This window comes from Penicillium citrinum (genome assembly GCF_028827155.1).
Source record: "Penicillium citrinum strain IBT 23319 chromosome Unknown utg000003l:1.0-4596430.0:1.0-4598250.0, whole genome shotgun sequence".
Classification (NCBI taxonomy): Eukaryota; Fungi; Ascomycota; class Eurotiomycetes; order Eurotiales; family Aspergillaceae; genus Penicillium; species Penicillium citrinum.
Genome location: NW_026622688.1, coordinates 2745912 through 2767247, shown reverse-complemented (window position 1 = coordinate 2767247; position 21336 = coordinate 2745912). Strand labels below are relative to the sequence as shown.

Below are 21336 nucleotides of genomic sequence, written 5' to 3'. Positions count from 1 at the left end.
TTATAGACTTCCCCAACCATTACCATCTGTGCAACGCAGCCCAATCCTGAAATCGACATGGCACTCTCCCAATTATTCATCTCTCCCATCTCATCTGTGTGCCGTTACTGACTCAAGCGTGGATTGCCTGCTGCACTTTGGGGTACAGCTCTACCAGCTTGTAGTAGATCTCAGGATGATCATTAATCATGACCTGCGGATCCCAGCCCATTGCAACAAAGATGGTCTCAACACCACTTCCAATAGGTGTCATGAAAACCTGGCAAACCTGCAATCCGATGAGGAAAGCAAATGCCATGATCACGGCAGTAAAGTTACCATCATTGTTGTACGCAGGCTTGGTGAACTGAAGGTACAAATAAGCCAGCAAAGCGCACACATATGCTACGAATGTCGAGCCCATGGTTAGGACCGGTCCAATTAGGCAATCCTGGACCAAAGCATCAACACCACGATCGCGCATCATCTTCCAAGTATCCTTTGCAGCAGGGACGTAGGCCTTTCCGTACAAGGCGATATGGCAGAATGCGTAGCGATTGAACAATGTAACAAGCCAGTCCAATAGTGAGATGAAGCAGCCCAAGATCCAGACGAAGATGCTTCCCACTATATTTCCTTCAGCGGCTTCGTGGCGCTGTGCAACCGAGCATGCCTGGCGTAACATCTGAATAAAAGCAATGATGAGACTACCTAGACTGATACTCCCGAACGAGTATGTGGTTGCCCGTCGAAAAGCACCACGCGTTGATCCCTTAGGCATACCACCTGCGGACTTGCTCCAGAAGTACCAGGATCCGTAAAGACCGGCAATTGTGGTGTGCACGGTGTTTTTGATCCATTCGCTGAACCAGTACATGGCGAAAGTGACGTACACGACCAAGCCAATGACCTTGGCAGTACTGCAGCCACCATTTGCGCAGGATGGATTCGTTCCAGTGGAACTCGGCTCATAGGCAACGTATATCGCGACGAGAGTCACAGAAAACCAGGCCGAGAAAGCGACAGTCACGATTCCACCCAGCGCACTGACGAGGAAGACATGACCATAACCTCGTGCAACATCCATCGTAGTTTGCAGCATGAATGCCGTAAATGGGATCCGAGGAATCCAGCTGATGAAACATATAATTGCAAAGACACCGAATAGAAGGAATACTATTCCACCACCATATTGCTTGCGAGCAATGTAATAAATACCAGTAGCTAGCGCAAACACAATGTTGAGAATACCCGTCACCCAGATGAAAGTCTTCGTGAAATAGCGCGCTCCCATGAAATATGCCCAAGAAAGGACTAGGGCGACAACCAAAACGAAGATAAATAGGACCAAAGTGTTAGTGTTTAGAGAGAAGTCATTGGCTGCATCATAGATACCACCTCCGCTAAACCCTTTGTGCGTTGCATACTTGTGAATAGTAATTCCAGATACAGCAACGTAGCCAAGGAAGACAGCAATTAGCTGGAAAATACATATTAGCTCGGTGTGCATATTCAGGTGGAGAGTGTGGAGAACTGACCAGGAGGCCCGCCCAGAGATCATTGTACTTGGGCTTCTCGATCTTGAACGCCTGATCGAAGGTGCTATACGGAGGAGGGTTATCGGGATATTGAGGCTGTGGCGGTGGCTTTGGCTCCGTTGGAGGCTGGTAATGTGGCTGCTGTTGATATTCTGGCTGTGGATAGGCTGGCTGTTGATAGTTTGGCTGGTAATTTGGTTGTTGATAGTCATAGTTCTGCTGGGCCCGAGGGTCGAAGCCCTGACTTTGGTCGTAGTAACTCGCAGCCTGACCACTCATAGCTGCATATAATGTGAGGGTAAAATATCAAGAGGTAAAAAGAAGAGGAAGAAGAAGAAGAAGAAGAAGAAAAACCAGAAAAAGAGAAAAAGAACCGAAAAACCAGTAGCTCGTTTGGTTTCCGCTTTGGCAAGGTGCATGACGACACCAGAAAGGAAAGAGCGATCGACCAATCCGAGTGCCTGCCAAGTCCCGCGGTTCCTCGGACTAGCGCCCGCTAGTTGCGAGATCAGCCCTGTAGGGTTCCCAAGGTTCATACTCAGGGTTCAGCTACCATAGGCTATTAGTCAAATTTGATTAAAATTGAAGTTGGAAAGAATTTTGGTTCATGGTCTCGCCGAGGAGCCAAGGAGCGCTGCCTGCTTGGCATTTATTGTGCTGATAATAATGCTAGTATATATGTACAAGTGTATGCGTCTAATATGCGAGTTTTCCTTCCTTTCGCTTGCGTGGATGTGATGTGCCCACCCCAGTTCCTGAAAGACGCCCATTCTCCCTCCAGCCCCCCCCCTAAAAAAACATAAAGATGATAAAGATGAAAGATGCATGAGGATCCTCCTCTCTCAGAGGGTTTGGAGGATATTTTGTCAGAATTGACAAGGCAAAGATTATGATTACAGGGATTAAGGGATAGGGATAGGGGTATGAGACAGCTGGTTAACGAAATGCGTGTTGTTTGAGTTGACGCCAGGAATGCACAACTCGATCCTCAACCCGGGGTGTCTGATTGCGAGAGCGAACAGTGAAATCGTCGGTTGCTGAGGGTATTTGGCCCTTGCTGAAAGCAACAGACCGACGCAACTTCTCTTGGCGGACGGCTATCCGGCGGGATGCGCGAAGTTCTTCAATCCGACCCTGTCCCACGCGATGTCTTCGAACGAAACAATCTTCAAGTAAAGCATTGGCATCTAAGAGCTTCTTAGGAACGGTTTGGACCACCTGGAAGACCTCCATGGGATCTGACACGCCGAGAATATCCCGCTCGCAGGCTTTGAAAATGGCTAATGAAACACGAAAGAATGTTTTGGAACCTTCAAAGAAGAATATATCCCAGACTCGAAGTGTAGTCTCCAAAGGTAGCGTGCCAATAAAGACAGACATCAGCCAGTTCGTCAATCCCAAAGTAATGTCAGGCAGACGGGAATTCACTGTGAGTGGTGGCATTTTGCCTCGCGTGGGTGCTGTACCTTCCATGCTAGCGATCTTGGAATAAATACCAGGCATTGAATCGCGCAATAAGACCATCAAGATCCAGAGGTCAATGTTCGCACCCTCTAGACTAATCTCATGGGTTCCAGGGAGATAGACTGATGTTACGATATGCAGCATCCAGAACGCCTTTTCCTCGGGGAGGAAGAGGAGCAGCATGCCAGTGATAAAATTCAGCGATTGCGTGTAGCCGACTTTAGGATTATAAAGCGCAAAGGCATACAGCACTCGACGAAGAGATTGAATCATTGACGTCTCTGTATTGGAATTTTGATGTTGCGGATTACTGCTGCCAGAAGTTCCAGAAGAGTCGGTCATGTCCGGCTTGAAGTGGATATTGTCGGGAAAGGTTCGATGAAGATCTCGCTCGATGTGCTCCTTATCATCGTTGCTCGGAGAAGCCATGACTTTTTGCACAAGTTCATCATACACGCCAACGTTGCGGTTCAGGAGCTCGTACCCGCCGGCATACCAAAACCAGGCCGCACCCCGCAACTCAGACGGTATGCCCTTTCGCACAAACCGCTTCACTTTGTTGGATCGTGCTGGAAAAGTAGTGACATCGGCAGTTGGTAGTCCATGCTCTTTTAAAAGCTCGTACCATTTTGTGCGACGGTGGGCGGCGTAGTTAGAGTAGGGCCTCTTCCAGGCTTCATATTGTTCTAATGTGACATATTGGGTTGCTTTGCGGAACCCGTAGTCATCCCGCGTATCATTTCCAGAACTGAGGGGAGGGGGGACGGTCCCGGGTATTACAGTTTTTGATGGCTGTCGCTGGCGAGGGGATTGAGGGCTAGGCGGTTGTTGAAATTGAGGTTGTGGACTTGGTTGTGGTGGTAGTTGTGAGGGTGGTGACGGTGGTGATGATTGTGGGGGTGGCAGGGATGGTGACGAGGGTGCTGGTTCTGGAACAACTGTTTCCGGCTGCGTCGGTGTCTGTGCCCGTGGCTGCTCCTGCTCCTGCTCCTGCTCAAAAGATACCTGTTCCAATGGATTGGGCATTGGCCAGGGGGTTTCTGGTGGAGATTCTACAACATAAGGGTCCAGAACTGTAGGTTCAAGAAGATAGAAATCAGATGGTAGCGCATTTAGCGGAACGGGATCCGGCAGAACGGTTGGCGGCAGAGGAGGGATAGGTGGAATATCGTCCAGCGATGTTCGGATTGGAGGAGGGGGTTCTTCATAAGTTGTATCTCGCGATGGCGGAGGTGTTATTGAGGGCGCCTTGCTATCTGCCCGAGACTTTGGCGAGGCGGGCTCCTCAGTCACGTCACTGAAGCCGTCAAGATACATCGAGATTGCATCTTCAACACTCATGCCCTCGTCCATCCCGTAGGGTGCACTAGGAGTATCCGGTGACAGATCCGTGATAGAGCTGCTCTTGGTGAGCACACTGCTACGCTCAGTTCCGCTTGTTTGTTCGATGCTTGACCGAGAGGTGAGGTTGGAATTGACACTGGACCGTGGGCCATCGTCATCGGCTGGGCCATTCGACGGGAAACGGGGTACTGGCAGGCCATGGATATTCAAATCCTGCCTCCGGTCAGGCGATTGCTGTGTTCTTGGCCGTCTTGAGTTCAACCGGGAGGTCGACATTGAGATGCGTAGGCCACCCCGAGGCGGCGGGGCCTTTCGGTGGTTGGGTCGGTCGAAATCGCTATCGGGAGTATAGGATTTTGGCTGGTAGGGATCGGAAGAAAGAGGTGTTGTCGAGGGTATCGCCTGCGGCCCGGGGCGTCGAACTCTCCAGTCATCGTTTGTCTCCTGCTGGGGCGAACCCGCCCGAAGTGACATGGGTAGCCATGGGCGATCTTCTACAGCACTTTGTGGTTGTGCTGGTAAAGGCGAACGCGCCCGTGGGTGTTGATAATGCGGAGAGTGCGGAGACCGCGGCGAAGATCTTGGCGACGGATGTTTGGTTCGCGCGTGTGGATCAATCTTTAAAGAATCTAAACGCGGTGGTGGAAGGACTTTTCGGCGACCACGCAAGTCAGATTCAACCATTGGCGGCGGATATCGAGGGGTTCCATTTTCTGTGACCATGGCCACGATCAAGTACCCAGGACCCGCTGGACATTGGTTTTCGACGAGGAGGAGAGCGCGCGGAAAGGGAGGCTGTTGATGCCTCGGGTTCGGGTAGCTTTGCGGAGGTGTTGGGAAATGTAGGATATAGATGGGAACGACCGGATTATTATCGGACAGTGATAAATTTGAAAGTTCTCTCGAAATCGAAACCAGTTTGCAAAGAAACAGGACACATAAAAAAATGAACGTGACGGTTGCGTATACACGAGAATGTGAGGAGAAGCCAAGGATTGGAGAAGTAGAAAAAAGAAAGGGTTGAGCAGATTTGGCTTTGGTTAAAAAAGAGGACGGGAAAAAGGAATGGACAATATGAGGCCCCCCTCCCAATGCCAGAACCGGCCGGCAATAATCAAATAGAAAAACGAACGAAATAAGTTGAAGAAGGAGGAGGGGGGTATGAAATGCCTAAGAAGCAAAAAGCAACAAGCAAAAAAGAAAAGAAGGAAAAAAAAAAAGAAGAAGAAGAAGAAGAAGCGAAAATGAAAATGAGACAAAAATCAACAATGCCCGATTGGGTTAGTGTCACATGACGTAGCGAACAGGGCGTTTCAGAATGTGAGGAGTGCATATAGTCCATGCTATTTAATTAATAGTATATGTAGAATATGTGAAAATATACGTATAGATATGTATAGATATGTCCATGCACTATCACTCATCCCCCCGGAGACTCTCGTTGACCTGAGCAACGTTGAATAGAACAGAAGTTGTATTGAATATATTGCTTCAAGGGGATCTGTCGATCAGGGAACATCAACGGCAAACCACCGTTAGAATATTACTATGCATATACTAAGCACAGAATCATAGACTGCTGGCTTTGAATTAGTATTGTCTATCACTGCAATAAGAATGGATTCAACATATCGCAAATTCAAATTCCTCAATTTGCGATCTGTTATTTCCGTCTTCGTCCTCGTCTTGTACACTGCACTAACTACTACAGATGTATGTAGGGCACTTCTTCGACGCAAGCGTACATCAATTCACCCGCGCCAGAATCCTACGAGTCGTATTTCTACCATGAAATGCCAACAAATTAAACCTAACTCTCCATTTCCTCTATCAAACGAGACTCATCGCTGTCACATCACACTTCTCTCTATGTATGAAACACTCGCGCGCGCGACCAGTCTCTCCAACGACGTCTGATCGCGATCGCATTTGCCGCCCATCATGTCCACTCTGGACGTATCGTCTAATCTATCTTCCCCTCAACTTCGTTCGACTAGCTGGGCCGATGTATGTGACAACCCTGTTTATGTATTCTTTTATGTCGTCATTGAGTCATCTACCAAGTAGCTATGGGTCCTCAAATCCCCTTTTACAGTACAGAGTACGGAGAACCCACTGAACATAGTAGCTCGACCCTGATCCAGGCGACCCCAACAGTGGAGAATTCGGAAATGACCAACGAAATATCCGGGAACTAACCACAAACTAACTTCTTCTAGGGCCTCCGTGGAATCGCCGCGATCTTCGTTGTAGCGAGTCATACCTCGCTATGTTTTGCGACCTTCCTGATCCCGCCCTCCTTTGCGGAGACGGGTAAGTCGGTTCTGTTTCAACGCCCGTTCTTCCGTTTGATCATTCAGGGTCAGGCATGGGTTGCCATGTTTTTCATTCTTCTGGGCTTTGTGAACTCGCTCAAACCACTCCAACTCGCTCGCTCCGGCGCCATCTCCGAGGCTCTCGGTTCATTATCAACCGGTGCATTTCGCCGATCTGGAAGATTGGTGTTTCCGGCAGCTTTGGTGACTTTCTTAACATGGTTGATTTGCCAATTCGGAGTTTTTCAATTAGCTCGCAGAGTGGATGCATTCTGGTTGAGATCCACGGCCCCGAAACCTAGTACTTCCCTAGTGGGAGCTGTTGAAGACTTAGTTCGGCAGCTCGTGGGGACATGGTTGTACGGAGAAAACGCCTATGACCAGCCTCAATGGGCCTTGCTTCCACTATTACGCGGGTCATTGTATGTTTTCATGACTTTACTTGCACTGATCAACACATCGCCTCGATTCCGATTTTGTGCCGAAATTCTACTCTATATTTGGAGCTGGGCAACCCGAGATGGTATGTTGATATCCACAAGAGGCCCACAGGGGCCTCGATGAAGTACCAAATATTGTACCTAGATCTAATCGATCGCAGGCGCTGTGGGAATGAATATATTTGCTGGCATGATGTTAGCCGAATTCTCATTCCATAGCAGTCAAAAATCGTCAACTTCGTACCTAAAACCACGAGCGTTGTTTCAGATCATCCCATACAGCCTCGTCCTTCTAGGACTTTACCTCTGCTCATTTCCAGACCAATATGCAGAGCAAACAGCTTGGTCCTCACAGCTCGCTCGCATTGGCGACGTCATCTTTCCAAAGAACGCCAACGTGAGCCGCTATTTCGCTAGTATCGGCGCCCAGATGGTTTGCCTAGGAGTAATGCTTTCGCCCACTCTTCGCCAAGCACTCTCAAATCGCGTTTTACTTTGGCTTGGATCTATCAGCTTCCCACTCTATCTTATACATGGGCCTCTGATGCGTTCGGTTTTAGTATATCTCCTCTATCTTCCCATGTCCTTCGGCTTCAAGCCTGCCCGACTAGCCGATGGCACACCAGACCCGGAGTCTTACATTCCCACGCCGAATGCCTGCCGACTTGTAGTGATTCTGTGCTTGTTCTTTTCATTCCTGTTGTATGTAGTTCGTCTGTGGTCAATCCATGTCGAGCCGAAATTGGGAACCGCCACGCAATCTTTGGAGAGATTTTCTCGCTCATGGGGCCATGCGCGAATTCATTCGAGCAAAGAGCAGGGACTTTTACCGTTGTCTATACCCAAAAAGTCAGATGTATGATATGGTGATTTGATAAAAATCGCGCAAAATGTACGCTACTTCTTGGATCTTCTATTGATATCACAATCGACCGCCCCGTTTTAATTCTAATTCGTGATACATTTCGCCTAGACATGAGGTCTCGAACACTAGTAACTACTTATATTAATGAAGGAATTTCGGTGATTGTTCTTGTTCTCAATTAATGGTGATTCTACTCAAAATCTGTGAAACAGTCTGCCCAGCCTATGAGGTCGTTGCACTAGGTGCGAGATACAAACATTGGCTTGCGCAACTCATGAAGAAGAAATACCAGGTACTTCACGGCGGGTTAGCAGAACATCCATTCCCTTCTGTCGCACAAACCATGCATTAGTCGTCTCCCACTCCTGATCAGGATTCTTCAACCGAATCTATGAAGCTGTTAGCATGCAACTTGATATAATACGAGACGCCAATGTCCTACATCAAAAGTAAGGAATAGTGAAGGAATCAACTTATAAATCTCCAACAGACTGATGTTCTTCCCAATGCACGTTCTCGGCCCAGCCCCAAAAGTAAATGTCGCACGAAGCATCTTTTGTTTTCGAGCCTGGTACTGCTCGTGAGACTCGCCTTCTCCCGGTAACCATCTCTCAGGAACGAATGAGTCAACTTGCTCGCCGAAGAGAGCATGTCGGTGAATTATCCATGGATTTGCACCTACTATGGTACCTTCTGGAAGGAATGGTCCATTGTTTGGGAGTTGGAGGCCGCCCTGAGGTACTTTTCGCTCTAGGAGTAAACCCACGGCAGGGTGTAGACGAAGTGCCTCTTTGATAACTGCATCAAGATAAGGCAGTTCTTCCTGGCTTTGCTTCCATGAAACAGGCAACGTGATTCTTTTCTCCTTGAAGGCAGCATTCAGTTCTTGTTGTAGCTTCGAAGCAACTCGCGGGCTTTTCAGGGTGTAGTATAGAATGGCCCGTAGTGATATGGCGGTGGTATCGGAGCCAGCATTCATGTTGCTGACTGTATATGAGAAGACTTGATTATCGTTCACAACATTTGGGTGATCAGACTTTGCCTCTAGGAATCGCGAGAGAAAGTCCCTATGTTGGGACTTCGATTCTTTCATGTCCTCTAGACTAGATTGTCCGAGTCTTTCGTCCAACCGGGCACGAGCAAAACGGGCCACAGCACCAGTGGAGCCCCCTTTGATAAGCCCTCTAATAGGATTCTTAATAAAAAGATAATCCAACCAGGGGATTTGTCCGATCTGGCCCTAGTCAGCTCTTTGATAATCACCTGTAGCATTCATTATCCTTGATCTTTACCTTGCCAGAATAATCGAGCATTGCTTCTAGAGCCACAATGATTCCATCCACATCGGATCCTCTCTCCAGGAACCCAAGCGATTTACTAAAGGTTAATTCGCCGATCACATCAAAAGCATCTTTTTTATGAGTTAGGAGCAAATAAGTAATGGTGGCACCACAGTAAGAGCATACAGTATTGTAACCAAGTGGCAATGTCGCAAGTTTCACGATTCTCGACAAAGTCGTCCATTCTCTTGAAAAATGTATGTATAGTCTTATCAACAAAAGGCTCGAACTCAGTGAGCGTACTCATTGAGTATGCAGCAGCTATCGGTCTCTTGATTGCCGCATGGAAGTCCTCGTTGGTAGTCGTGAAAAGGGTAGGCGTCGGCTTACCCTTCGCCAACTGCTGTTGAACTTTGTAGAAGTCGGTCTATAAATACGTTCAGTATATGCCGAACGGTCAAAAAGCAGATGCAAAACCACTCACTTTCTCATAGCCCCTGTTGATTCCATAAATTGTCTTGATCACATCCAAGTCTCGAATGCTTACCACATTTGGACCCAATCGTACATAGTCGCCGTACTTACGATGAAGCTTTAATAGAGTAACCTGGGCTTGACCTTTTGAAACATCGACGAATCTCCAGATATTGGTGAGCTTAGCTAGGAATGGACCAGGTATGGCAGAAACGCCTGGTGTCAGGTAATTATGGGTCAGGTGAAATAAAGTGCATAAAAGAAGGATGCTTGCTATGTTTTGCCCAATGAAGACGATTGTATCCGATATGGCCGCCATGACTGATCATTCTCCATATGACCTGAAACATAACGTCTGCCGAAGTAGAGACGTCTTCTTTATATGATAACTTTCTCAAGTGTTACCTGCCGTAGCCCTCGACTGGATATTCCGGCTATACAGTACCGAAGCAAGCTTAGACCCCGTGGGGTCATGCGGGGAAGCTGTGATATCCCAGGTAAGATTCCGCGGAATTTTCGGAATAATCCTAATCATTTATGTGGATAATACAATATATGTAGATTCTCGACTATCTGACTACATCTGTGGCCAATTCACCCACGGACGCTCCGTCTGTCGGACGGAACTTCTCCGCGCAAAAAAAGATGCGTTGCCAGGTCTTGGTTTTAGCATAATCAATTAAGCCTTTATGAATGGTTTTATTCATATATGTTCATGTGCTACTATGCAGTAAGAGCCCTGGAGCCAGCCTAAGCCCAAGTTTTGTGCTTGCCCTTCCATACTTAAAAATAACAATTGTGGTTCCTTTCCGCATCTACAACGTCAAGACTTTCTTTGATTTCGCAAAAGATTAATTAAGCCTCACCCCTACTTCCGTCTTAGACATTGTTGTCATAGGGCACCCCTAAGAAGCGTGCTTCCGAGTCCATTCTCGGGCGACTTCGTCGTAGTGCTTGCGGTCATTCCTGTATTGTTCGGCAATTCTTCCCTCAATGGCATCGTCTGGCATTGGTTCTGCCAGTAACTGGCGTGCAAATTGGAGGACAGCTCCAATCTTGGAGCTGGGTTTCCATTCATCAGGCCGCAACATTCCCAAGCACATGCTCCCTTTGTCATCGTTCGTCACGTTAGGGTGATAGATCTTGGTTGCAAAGGAGACGGTTGGTGGTTTGAAGGGATATTCGGTAGGTAAGGTGAGTTTGATCTGGAATTTTCCGTTCTAGAAGAGGAATCGTGTTAACGAGGGACTACCAGAGCTAAGTCATTGGTGTGCATAGCAACCTCTGAGGGGTCAGGAAGTAGCCCTTTCGGACGATTCTGTATTCCCGTATCAAACATACCTGGTATGGTGAGCCTTCAGGGCCATCCATGAACACCCTCCACTCGTACAAGTTATCCTCGTCCGCCAATTTGACCGTGATGCCCTCCGGGGGCGACTCGACGAGCTCATGCAGCTCCTGTTTGTGGACATAGAGTTAGCTCATGATCTGTCAGCTAAAGCGATAGTATGCTGATGGCTGACCTTTGCTATGCGCTTCTGGCTACCCATTGTTTCTGGAGGATGATCAACCTAGTGGGGGGGCTGCGCGAAGGTGCGGGGTTTGCTAAACAGAAGAATCGTCGTTGGACAAAGACGATACACCCAAGAATGAAACGTGATATTAGCAACAAAATGCAGATTGCACGGGCCCAAAAAAATACGCCGAGGAGAGTGAAAAGAGGAAAAGTGAAAGTTCGGACGAGGGAGTTGTAGCTCGAAGCTCGAACCTCCGAGTTGAAGTGGGGAAAGCAAAGACGTCAGGCCGCCTGTGAAACACTTCTCTCGCAACAAAGTACTATTCCTCCTGGTTTGACCTGTGAAACCTGGTGAAAGAAATTCTCTGGCTTTAAGATTTAAATAAAAGGATGCAAAGCAGCTTCGGCTGTTACTCTACAAATGCAGTGGTGCCCTTTGATTAAGTGGTGTGTACTAGCTGTTTGTGCATTTTCTTTTTGTCACGAGGCATTTGAAATATTCGAGATATTAAACCATTGACCAATTATTCTCGTTGAAGCATGACCATCAGCCCCATAAGTCCAAGAAGAACAGTCTTCAACCAGGGGTGTTCTGATAGCATGATCGTCACGTATCCCACCATGGGAATATAACCACGTACACTACCAACAATATCTTCGGAACGAGAAAGATGATCCTGACCGCGGGCACTGTGAAGAAATCCAAGTCAGACACTGGCCGCAATCTTGGGAATATCAGCGCAGACTTACTATAGTTCGGTATCATCTGCCAGGTTGTTATCGCCCTTTGAATAGAGAGAGATGGTTAGCCTTTACAGCTGGTAGAAATGCGGCGATCGAATAGATACCTTTGTCAAAAGCATATGTGTACCGGGCGCAGCATCACTAGATTTTATGGTTAGCATCTATATCGTGGCTTTCCTTTTGGTAAATCCATAAATTGAGTGTAGACATACACTGTAACCTCCTTCACATTCTTGTTTTTGCCTTCAATCTCCGGAAAAGTTCTTGTTACACGATGCACGATGGGGATGTCTTTTCCTCTCTGTTGACGGAGAAATAATATAGGTTAGCTCTAGGTATGCTGCTAGACTCGGGAACACAATTGCCACTCACCACATTGTAAACAACGACCTCTCCGATCTCCGCTCGAGGAGCACGATTCCACAAAAACAAAAGATCACCTCTCTGGAAAGCAGGCTCCATGGAACCACTCAAAACGACCACGATAGGAGAGCTGCTAGCAGATACGACGGACAACGACTTCCAAATCATGAAGGCCTGGGACAGGAATTAGCGCGCTGAGGAAGATTCTGAATCACGGGCGAACGCACAGTTCCTAAAACAAGCCCGAAGTTCATCACTTGGGCAATTGTTTGGCGGACATTTGTCCCCGAGAGAGCTGAAAGCATGATGGGCGCTGTATTAGGTGTCGGCGGAGGAAAAGGACAGGAATAATTCGAGCGCACGCGATACAACACGCTCAGGAGAGGGCGGGATGGTCTCGGAGGTCTAATAGGAATATCTGGGAGGATTAGCTAGAGCTCCACAAATCTTCTTTTGGGCGATGAGACGTACGAATACCCGCGGTGCTGGGCAAGTTCAATGTGATGGCGGAGTTGAAGTTCGGAGATCTGGCCTCGGAGACGTCGATCAGGCGGTCCGCCAGCTCCAATCAGAGCGCGTTTCGATTAAACATCGCAAAGCAACAATCATTTATCTTAGCAGAGTTTGGCAACTCGAAAGAAAAAATGGCAGAATTTGGAATTCAAGTATTTGCTGTTACTTGAAAAAGTTATTGAGGTACTTAGAGCTAACCAAAGCTAACGGTCGGTCACAATAATCAAAGCCTGGACATGTTTATGTACAAAGGTCTGTCAATTGACCCAGAGATACATACTATGCATATCGAAAAGATTTGAATCTCAATGAGAGAGAGACCCCTTTTTTGAGGGATTATTTGCCTAGCTGCCAAAGGTTGAAAGGTGAAAAATATAAGCTAAGTAGTACTTGAGTGCACTCCAGGCTTAATTATATTCGATCCAGTAACGCGAGCTGAATAGTATGCGATTGGCAGTATGTAAATGATGCGTCGGTTTCTAGAATTTTGTATGAACATACCAGAGCATTGTGTTTGGAAAGTGACTATGTACAATGTGGTCATGATATCCATCATGGGTAGCTTAGTATAGTATTCGTCTGACCCATACTTGGTCCATTAACGACCGGAACTTGAGCTTAAAGCTGAAGTATTGAATTAACACCATTCGCGCTTTAGTCTTGACCACGCTGCAGCAAATACTTAGTACTCTATGATACCAAACTTTTACTTCGAGAACTATATGAGGCCACACGCTCCAGGCTCCAGCTGTGCATCTTCTCAATATCTGATCGTCTACTTTTACTCGTAGAAAGAAGCTCTTGGAGACTCTAGAGTGGAGCTGTTCGTTGACCACATGCAGCCACAAGAAGGAATGTGAAGGTGGCTGAAAAAATCCTCCGATCTGGATTCTTCATCGGCAAGTTAAGCTCAGAACCTCCATTGTCCTAATATTCACGAATTATAGTTGGCCATTCAATTAAGCGGGCCTCAAGCTCCCCAGCGATTGACAAGTTCCAGCCCCCAGTTACCGAAGGAATGTGGAAACATTCCACATCCCTAGATTCAAACCAAGGGGCGGGCACCATGGTGGGTATACCGTCAACTGTCAATTGCATGATATTCGACTTAATATAATTGTCTGGATTAATGGATTAGCTTGAAAGCTGATAGTAATGGCTAGACGATGTGTTGGAAATGAAGATCCTGACCGACAGGACCGATATCAAAATCTGATTTTCTTTCACTTCTTCAGGACGAAAGTGCTGGATATCAGAGCACGAATGGTTGCGGGGGGCTGTCATTCCATGAGGCTGGCAGATCTTGCCCCAGATGCCAGTCCTGGAACGGATTTATACCCAGGCACATGTCACATAGTACGCATCTTGTCAAACAACTGTTCGTTTCCATCTCTCCTCTCGATCTACTCCTTTACCACGGTGTGGTCATTGGCTTTCTACTAGCCAAAGATGGGTTCAAAGAGTTTCGAGACCGCGTCGGCCGATGAGCCCAAGTTTCCAATGCAAGAATATTTGCAGGAGCATTACCTTGAGTTCGCTCCCAATGGCAAAGCTATAAGGTGGACACACGACAACCCAAGACACCCAAGGAACTGGCCTGTTTGGAGGAAATCATACGACATTGGACTCGTTTGCCTTTTAGATCTATTCATGTTCGTTTCCTTCCTCATTCCCTTATATCGACCAAAACTAATCTTCTCTACAGTACTGCGAGCAGCACTGCAGGAGCTGCTGCTGCCGCCTCAGCACGACATGAATACAAGCTGGATTATACCTACTCTACATTTTGCTTCGTTACTTTGTGAGTATATGATAATCGGTCTAGCAAGTACAACTGATCACTAACGACGTGACAGATTTTTACTAGGGCAGTCTGTGGGGAACGTGGTTTTCCCTCCTTGGACTGAATCGTTCGGACGCAAAAAATTGTATATCATTAGTGGATTACTGAGCTGCGTCTGCTGCGTAGTAATTGGAGTCGTCCGCTCTTTGCCCGCAGCAATTGTCATGCGAGTCCTTGCTGGGTTGCTCTCAGCAGTTCCCGGCACAATCGTTGGAGGAAGCATCGAAGACATCTTTAACGCCCAGGCTCGCATCTGGGTTGTCTACTTTTGGACTGTCGCTTCGAATATCGGATTAATAGTTGGCCCAATAATGAGCAGTCACATCATTGAGCTTCTGAACTGGTATGTAAAGTCTTTTCTGCGTCTCGAACATTTTCTAATCGAGTTTCTAGGCGATGGGTCTTTTACGTTTATGCTCTCATCCTTGGGACCATCACTGGCCTCCTCTGCTTTATTCGCGAGTCGCGATGTTCTCTCTTGTTGACCCACGAAGTTGACATTATGCGACAAGAAATTCCATCACTTCCCCGAGCTCTTAATCATGATCACTCCCCAAACATGCGTACATTTATCAAAGAGGCACTATTCCGCCCCACTCAGCTCTTATTCCAAGAGCCCATCATCTTTACCATCGCTATCATGGTCTCAATTGCCATGTCGCTCATCTATATTTTCACCGAGGCTATACAGCCCATCTACGCGCAAATGGGATTCTCGGCTCCGCAATCATCGCTTATATTCATGGCCATTGGCCTCGGCACTTGCTTCAGTGCTCTGACCCGTTTATTGGATTGCCATATCTTCAATAAACGTCGCGGCCAAGGAATCCCTATAAAGCCTGAAGACAAGCTCACCGGGCTGGCGATCGGGGCTCCTTTCTTGGCTGTTGGTTTGTGGTGGTTTGGTTGGACTATCCCGCCACTTATCCAGGGACCTAATATTCCCTGGATTATCCCAACAATCTCTTTGGTCTTCGTCGGCTATGCCTTAACGGAAATCGACAGCGTTCTATACGGCTATATTTCAGATAGCTATCTCAGCTACTCAGCGAGTGCCACTGCCGCCGTGGCTTTCGTACGAGGTATCATCTCGGGAGTTGTCCCACTCTTTACGCGACAAATGTTCTCAGGGTTAGGACCAAACATTGCAGTGTCTGTTCTGGCTGGTATCGCCACTCTATTCTGCGTGGTACCACCATTGTTCCTTTGCTTCGGAGAGAGAATTCGCCGGCGAAGCAAGTTCGCAGGTTACAGCTGGCAGATTCATGAGGAACTCGGAAAGGATGTGGATGACATTTAATGGAGGAAACTTGGGTGTGAATAATTAGAATAATTAGAATAAAAATAGTCTATAGCTGATACCAAATACAAATAACAATTGATACCCCTGATAACTCTGGAATCATGCACCAATTGTGTAGATCTTAAGTATCAATCAACATGGCCCAATTGTGACTTCAGAGCCACCAGGTCAGATCTCCTGCTGAGTCTCATGTTTCTCCCAGTACTTCTCCTTTTTGCCTCGATGAACAATGAGGCCATAAATATCAAATGGATCAATGAGTGTCAACAAGAATGGTCGAGGATCTTTGTACCCGGGGCCCTCAACCTCTGTCTCGCCATCCTCAGCCAGGTAGACCTTATTGTTGCGAGGCAGGACTTGCATAGGGTGAAACACATTCAGCAGAATGGTGTTGGAAAACATGAATACGACCTCAAAGAACCAGAAAAACCACTCTTGCTTGAGCAGCGGACTAATTTTATCGATATCGTCAAATGCGTTCAAGCTTGCGGCAGTGAAGTACTCCACGGTACGATAGATGGTACGAATCGTAATTAGCGTGCTGCTGATATAAAGGACATTCAAGCAGCGCTTGATCTTATCATTCAAGACACCACCCCGCCGACAATTGTATTGGAACTTTGCTGCCAGTGCAGTGAAAGCAACCATAAGAGCAACTTGCATGATGAGAGCTGCCTTGAGCAAAGCTTTGCCGACGCTTTGCTCGTGTGGAGTCGATCCGGAGCTTGCAACACGAGCTGCACCATTGGCAGTGATAGCTTCTATGGCGATGCCAACCGCAACGAAGGTAGTGAAGACACGGCCAGGGTGAATGGGGGAGTGATAAGGGATGTAGTATAGCATTCGACCTAGGATGAAGTAATTGGCACCCTCATAGACGGGTCTAGGGTGTGTTCGTTAGCATGGGTGTGAATTCGAAAGTAAAGGACAATGTCTTTCTTACGGTCCTGCCAATAGGAGAACAGTGCTTGCAATGTAAATTCCAATATTGCCCCATTGTCCAAATGCACCAACGGTTCGAGTGATGAATCCTGCAGTGAAAAGGAGTGCGGACCATGGAAGGATACCTGTGACCTTCCAAGACTTATACCGTCTGCAAAGTAGTATCAATTAGCCTTTAGTACATTAGTTGTGAAAAGTTGACATACAGGCACTGGTAAAAATGGGTGGCCCCAGAAAGCGCAAATAGAATTGCAAATGCGATGGGTGCACCTTTATTTGGTGCGTAGAACCACAAACTCCCCTCCTCTATGACTGATTAGCACACTTTCTCAAGTATCATAGTAAATAGAAGACTTCAAAACCCGGCGAGTTCCCCTGTAATAACTTACGATAAGTCATATTGCAAAGTGACAAGGAGTAATTTTTAAAGTAGTAGTCCCGATATAGAGATGGATGAGACTCGCGCTGTAAGAGAATAGCAGGATATTGATTGTGCTTACACGTGCAGATTCACATTACGGCCAAGCTAGCCGGAAATTCACGCTTTAAATAAAATTCGAGAGGCTCATCTCTAGCGATACTGGTGCTTCATCGATGCCAAAGAACAAGCGAAAACGACATTTCCTAATCGGGTCAAAAACGACGAGGTCACGCTAGCCAATCAAATCGAAGGGAGAAAGGAGATATCCTCCGGAAATACGAATAGACAGCACTGATTGGCTCAGGCTCCATCAAAACCGTGAGTGGCGCAGTACCATCGGGGCGCCAATACGAGGTCCATTTTGGGTCTCTAAGTCATGATCTTCATGAGACTAGCAATTGCGGGCAATGCTTGATTTGCGCAGCCTAGTTAATGAAAAAGATGGTTGTTATAGCTTGTCGATACGCGAATGCTACATTTGGATATCTTGTGGGGCATTCCTCAAGGAGAACTGACACGGGCTCATTGCCACATCTTCTCGTGTACTGTAGAAGAAAAGAAGATGATTTCAGGAAACGAATCAAACAGAGCAGATGAACCCAAAGAGATAAGCCTCAAATCAGCCCTGTCTGCTGCGGGTCAATGCAGAGTCAGGTGACTCTATAGATCAGGTACATCACGCTAATCCCCTTTCGAATGGTTGCTAGGCCAACACAAGCTATTCCAAAGAAGGAAGTCATAGTGGAGATCTGTGGACGTCCAAAGTCAACTTGGCGCGGTCTCGACTTCGCAAATGTGAAACTTCATTGACGAGCTTCCGCCTTTTCTGCTCTGGACACATCCAGACTATATCGCCAATATGTCTCCCAAACAGCCTCAAACGTCGCTGTTTCAAGTTTATCTTCGCCTGCGCCCTCCAATCGCCCAGAAATTCGATGAGGCAGACCGATTCCTCGCTGTCGAGCCTCCAGAATCATCACAGGATGGCACCGCTATCGTTGCGCCAGTTCCAACACACATTACGCTCCAACCACCTACCGATTCCCGAAAGCGCGCTGTTGAAAAGTTTGGGTTTACGAAAGTGTTCGAAGAAAACGCTTCTCAGCTAGACGTTTTCCATGACACCGGAATGGAATCCATGATCCGTGGGGTTCTGAAAGAGAGTCGTGATGGACTGGTCGCAACACTGGGAGTGACAGGAAGTGGCAAGGTCAGAAGATTATCCGAATAAAGCGAAAAGAGGAAAGCTAATACACATGGATCGCCAGAGCCATACTATCCTAGGATCTAGATCCCAAAGAGGCATCACCCAGATGGCTTTGGACGTCATCTTTCGATCGCTGGAACCCACCGTGAAAACAGAAGATGGTAGTATCAGCCCCATGATGCTCGCTTCACTGGCCGCAGCGGATACATCTGAAGCGCAGCTTTTTGCTGCTCAGACCTTCCTGGAAGCCGTGTACGGCGACCCCAACAGTGACCGTGGCCGCAATTCCAGAGCCCCAACTCCCATGAGCCCTTCTCGCGCACACACACCACTTACGGTACGGAGCCCTAATACCCTTCACACCCCTGATGAGGTTTCACCTCTGTATGCACCTCTTGGATATGGTTTCCCAAAACACCCCAGTCCATCTGGAGGAGGCCTTGGAAAGGCAGATCCAACCCCAAAGTCCAGCCCCATTCGCAAGGATCGACCCGGCCTTAGTCCATCGTCATCTGAGCCATTTGGAGGGATAGCCCATGGACCTTTAAATCTTCTCCCATTCACTCGCCCCAATATGCAGGAGGAACGTTTGGCTAAATCACGACTTTATGTCTTCAAGGAACCAACTCCCGCTCTAGCATTCCCTCGCCGTCAGCCTCGTGATCGACCAATTGCGTTGCCTAGACTTCCCGATGTTAGCCATCTTGCCGTCGATATGAACGCAAACTCCGATTATGTCGTTCTCGTTTCCATGTATGAGGTTTACAATGACCGCATTTTCGATCTTTTGTCGCCATCAATTGTGCCAGGACAGGGGAGTACTATGTCTCGCGGCGGCAACACCCAAAAGGACCGCCGACGTCATTTGCTCTTTAAGCCAACTGAGGGATCACCAGATCACAAAGTCGTTGCAGGGCTTCGCAAGATCGCCTGCAGTACTTACGAAGAAGCACTGGCGATTCTTGATGTCGGTCTTACAGAGAGAAAGGTTACAGGCACCGGCTCCAACAGCGTCAGCTCCAGAAGTCACGGTTTCTTCTGCTTGGAGGTGAAGAAGCGGGTACAGAAGCGACATGGCGAAACGAATTGGGTGGGTAATACTTTGACCGTCGTGGATTTAGCCGGTAAGTTCCTTAAATCCAGAGCCCGTCTCGGAGAAAAAACTAATATGAAACAACCAGGATCCGAGCGCGCCAGAAATGCTAAGACAGCTGGTGCCACACTTGCTGAGGCTGGCAAGATCAATGAAAGTTTGATGTATCTAGGCCAATGCCTTCAGATGCAGAGCAATATTCAGGACGGTGCCAAGGTAAGTGAAGTTCCGATTTTGAGGATACCTATTTATATGATGCTAACCCAATGTACAGACGGCGCTAGTCCCATACCGTCAATGCAAGCTCACAGAGCTTCTCTTTTCGAATTCATTTCCGTCTTCGAATCAAATGTCCAAAGGTCAATACCCTCAGAAGGCCGTCATGGTGGTCACTGCCGACCCAGTCGGTGACTTCAACGCTACATCTCAGATTCTTCGATACTCTGCATTGGCCCGCGAGGTTACCGTGCCGCGCGTTCCTTCATTGACTGGGTCGGTTGTCTCTACTACTTCCAGCCACCATCGATCTATCAGCGGGCGTACGTCCCCGAACTACGCATTGGCTGAAGAACTGGAGCGTGCCGCTGCAGAGATCAACCGGCTTTCTAACGATTGTCACTCCATTGCTATTCGACTTGCCGAAGAAGAGATAGCACGATCAGAGGTGGAATTTCGTTTGAAGGCCAGCGAAGAACGATGTGTCATGATTGAACAAGAAGTGCGCGAGGAATGCTGGGCTGAAATGGATGATATGATGGAAGAAGAGCGCCGACGATGGCAAAAAGCCTGGGATGAACAGGTGAGCATCTTTGTCGTACATTGAATCAGAAAGATTCTAACAATTTCCAGCTTGGACGCCATGACGAACACATGGACAAGAAGATTGAGCTAGTTTCCCGAGGGTTTAGCAGTAAGTGTATCTTATGTGCATATTCATACCTCTCCATGTGGCTGACATGACCTAGTCTACGAAGACCCGGAACCATCATCGAATGACAGGGTGAATGAACTCGAGTTTGAGAATGAACAACTTCGCCGACGCCTCGCTGCTCTTGAACGTGAAATGAATTCACAATCACCCACCCGAAAGCCCAGGTCCAAGCATCCTTCACCCAACAAGTCCTCCAGCCTTTTAGGCCGCGAGAGCGACATTGAGAACGCATTGCAGCGCATGAACCAGTTGCACCTAACCGACAACATGTTCTCTCCTGCTTCGCCCACCTCGCCTACCAAAAAGCCAAGAAAAATCTCGACCAGAAAATGGGATTTGGCTCCGGAAAGTGATATCTAATCATCTCGTCCATTTTGTTATGACTGTTACGATTTGAGCAAGGTTTTCAGCTTGCGTTTTAGGAGCTCATCTTTTAGCGAGTTTGCGATTGGATACCACCGGTGGGAATTAATAAAGCTCAGACTAGCTGGGGCGTTTTGTGTATTACTATCTGTCTTAATATTGTCTTTTATCCTGCAAATTACTTTCACCACTTCTCTCTTTGGTTCTACGTTCTTGGGTTTGAATCGCGGTTACAATGAAACAAAGTAAGCCTGTTGTCGATGAACTCAGTTCAGGACATGATACTCCGATCTCTTAAAAGAAAAGAAAGATATAAATGACAAGTAAAAAGCTATACGCGCTTTCAGATGGACAAATGGCTGGAAGTTCCTGGTATCAATGAAAAAGAAAACACAAAC

At 47.4% G+C, this 21336-nt stretch overlaps 9 protein-coding genes across 9 annotated transcripts; 3 read left to right on the top strand and 6 right to left on the bottom strand.

The window, feature by feature from the left end:
• Positions 1-112: 112 nt before the first annotated feature.
• On the bottom strand, positions 113-1796 carry N7469_004246 (choline transporter-like family protein; the record flags this gene model as incomplete). The annotated part of the gene is made up of 2 exons (XM_056643166.1): positions 113-1459; positions 1518-1796. 2 exons carry the CDS (start codon positions 1794-1796, stop codon positions 113-115), a joined length of 1626 nt encoding a protein of 541 aa, XP_056502578.1.
• Positions 1797-2453: 657 nt separating this feature from the next.
• Positions 2454-5048, bottom strand: N7469_004245 (putative GTPase activating protein (Gyp3); the record flags this gene model as incomplete). The annotated part of the gene is made up of 1 exon (XM_056643165.1): positions 2454-5048. The coding sequence occupies one exon, from the start codon at positions 5046-5048 to the stop codon at positions 2454-2456; it is 2595 nt and encodes an 864-aa protein (XP_056502577.1).
• Positions 5049-6266: 1218 nt separating this feature from the next.
• On the top strand, positions 6267-7942 carry N7469_004244 (uncharacterized protein; the record flags this gene model as incomplete). Its single annotated transcript, XM_056643164.1, has 3 exons — positions 6267-6332; positions 6545-7163; positions 7242-7942. The coding sequence occupies 3 exons, from the start codon at positions 6267-6269 to the stop codon at positions 7940-7942; spliced, it is 1386 nt and encodes a 461-aa protein (XP_056502576.1).
• A 275-nt stretch (positions 7943-8217) lies between these two features.
• Positions 8218-10018, bottom strand: N7469_004243 (cytochrome P450; the record flags this gene model as incomplete). Its single annotated transcript, XM_056643163.1, has 5 exons — positions 8218-8334; positions 8388-9179; positions 9238-9356; positions 9412-9652; positions 9710-10018. 5 exons carry the CDS (start codon positions 10016-10018, stop codon positions 8218-8220), a joined length of 1578 nt encoding a protein of 525 aa, XP_056502575.1.
• Positions 10019-10604: 586 nt separating this feature from the next.
• On the bottom strand, positions 10605-11249 carry N7469_004242 (putative ubiquitin conjugating enzyme (UbcB); the record flags this gene model as incomplete). Its single annotated transcript, XM_056643162.1, has 3 exons — positions 10605-10919; positions 11041-11157; positions 11223-11249. The coding sequence occupies 3 exons, from the start codon at positions 11247-11249 to the stop codon at positions 10605-10607; spliced, it is 459 nt and encodes a 152-aa protein (XP_056502574.1).
• A 490-nt stretch (positions 11250-11739) lies between these two features.
• On the bottom strand, positions 11740-12627 carry sec11 (signal peptidase complex catalytic subunit SEC11; the record flags this gene model as incomplete). Its single annotated transcript, XM_056643161.1, has 6 exons — positions 11740-11905; positions 11966-12000; positions 12064-12100; positions 12172-12260; positions 12332-12496; positions 12550-12627. The coding sequence occupies 6 exons, from the start codon at positions 12625-12627 to the stop codon at positions 11740-11742; spliced, it is 570 nt and encodes a 189-aa protein (XP_056502573.1).
• A 1657-nt stretch (positions 12628-14284) lies between these two features.
• On the top strand, positions 14285-15978 carry N7469_004240 (uncharacterized protein; the record flags this gene model as incomplete). The annotated part of the gene is made up of 4 exons (XM_056643160.1): positions 14285-14487; positions 14541-14636; positions 14692-15021; positions 15072-15978. The coding sequence occupies 4 exons, from the start codon at positions 14285-14287 to the stop codon at positions 15976-15978; spliced, it is 1536 nt and encodes a 511-aa protein (XP_056502572.1).
• Positions 15979-16149: 171 nt separating this feature from the next.
• On the bottom strand, positions 16150-17322 carry N7469_004239 (putative RTA1 domain protein; the record flags this gene model as incomplete). Its single annotated transcript, XM_056643159.1, has 4 exons — positions 16150-16864; positions 16925-17074; positions 17130-17229; positions 17313-17322. 4 exons carry the CDS (start codon positions 17320-17322, stop codon positions 16150-16152), a joined length of 975 nt encoding a protein of 324 aa, XP_056502571.1.
• Positions 17323-18203: 881 nt separating this feature from the next.
• N7469_004238 (uncharacterized protein) lies at positions 18204-20935 on the top strand (the record flags this gene model as incomplete). The annotated part of the gene is made up of 6 exons (XM_056643158.1): positions 18204-18554; positions 18613-19675; positions 19733-19860; positions 19919-20443; positions 20494-20554; positions 20610-20935. The coding sequence occupies 6 exons, from the start codon at positions 18204-18206 to the stop codon at positions 20933-20935; spliced, it is 2454 nt and encodes an 817-aa protein (XP_056502570.1).
• Positions 20936-21336: the final 401 nt, after the last annotated feature.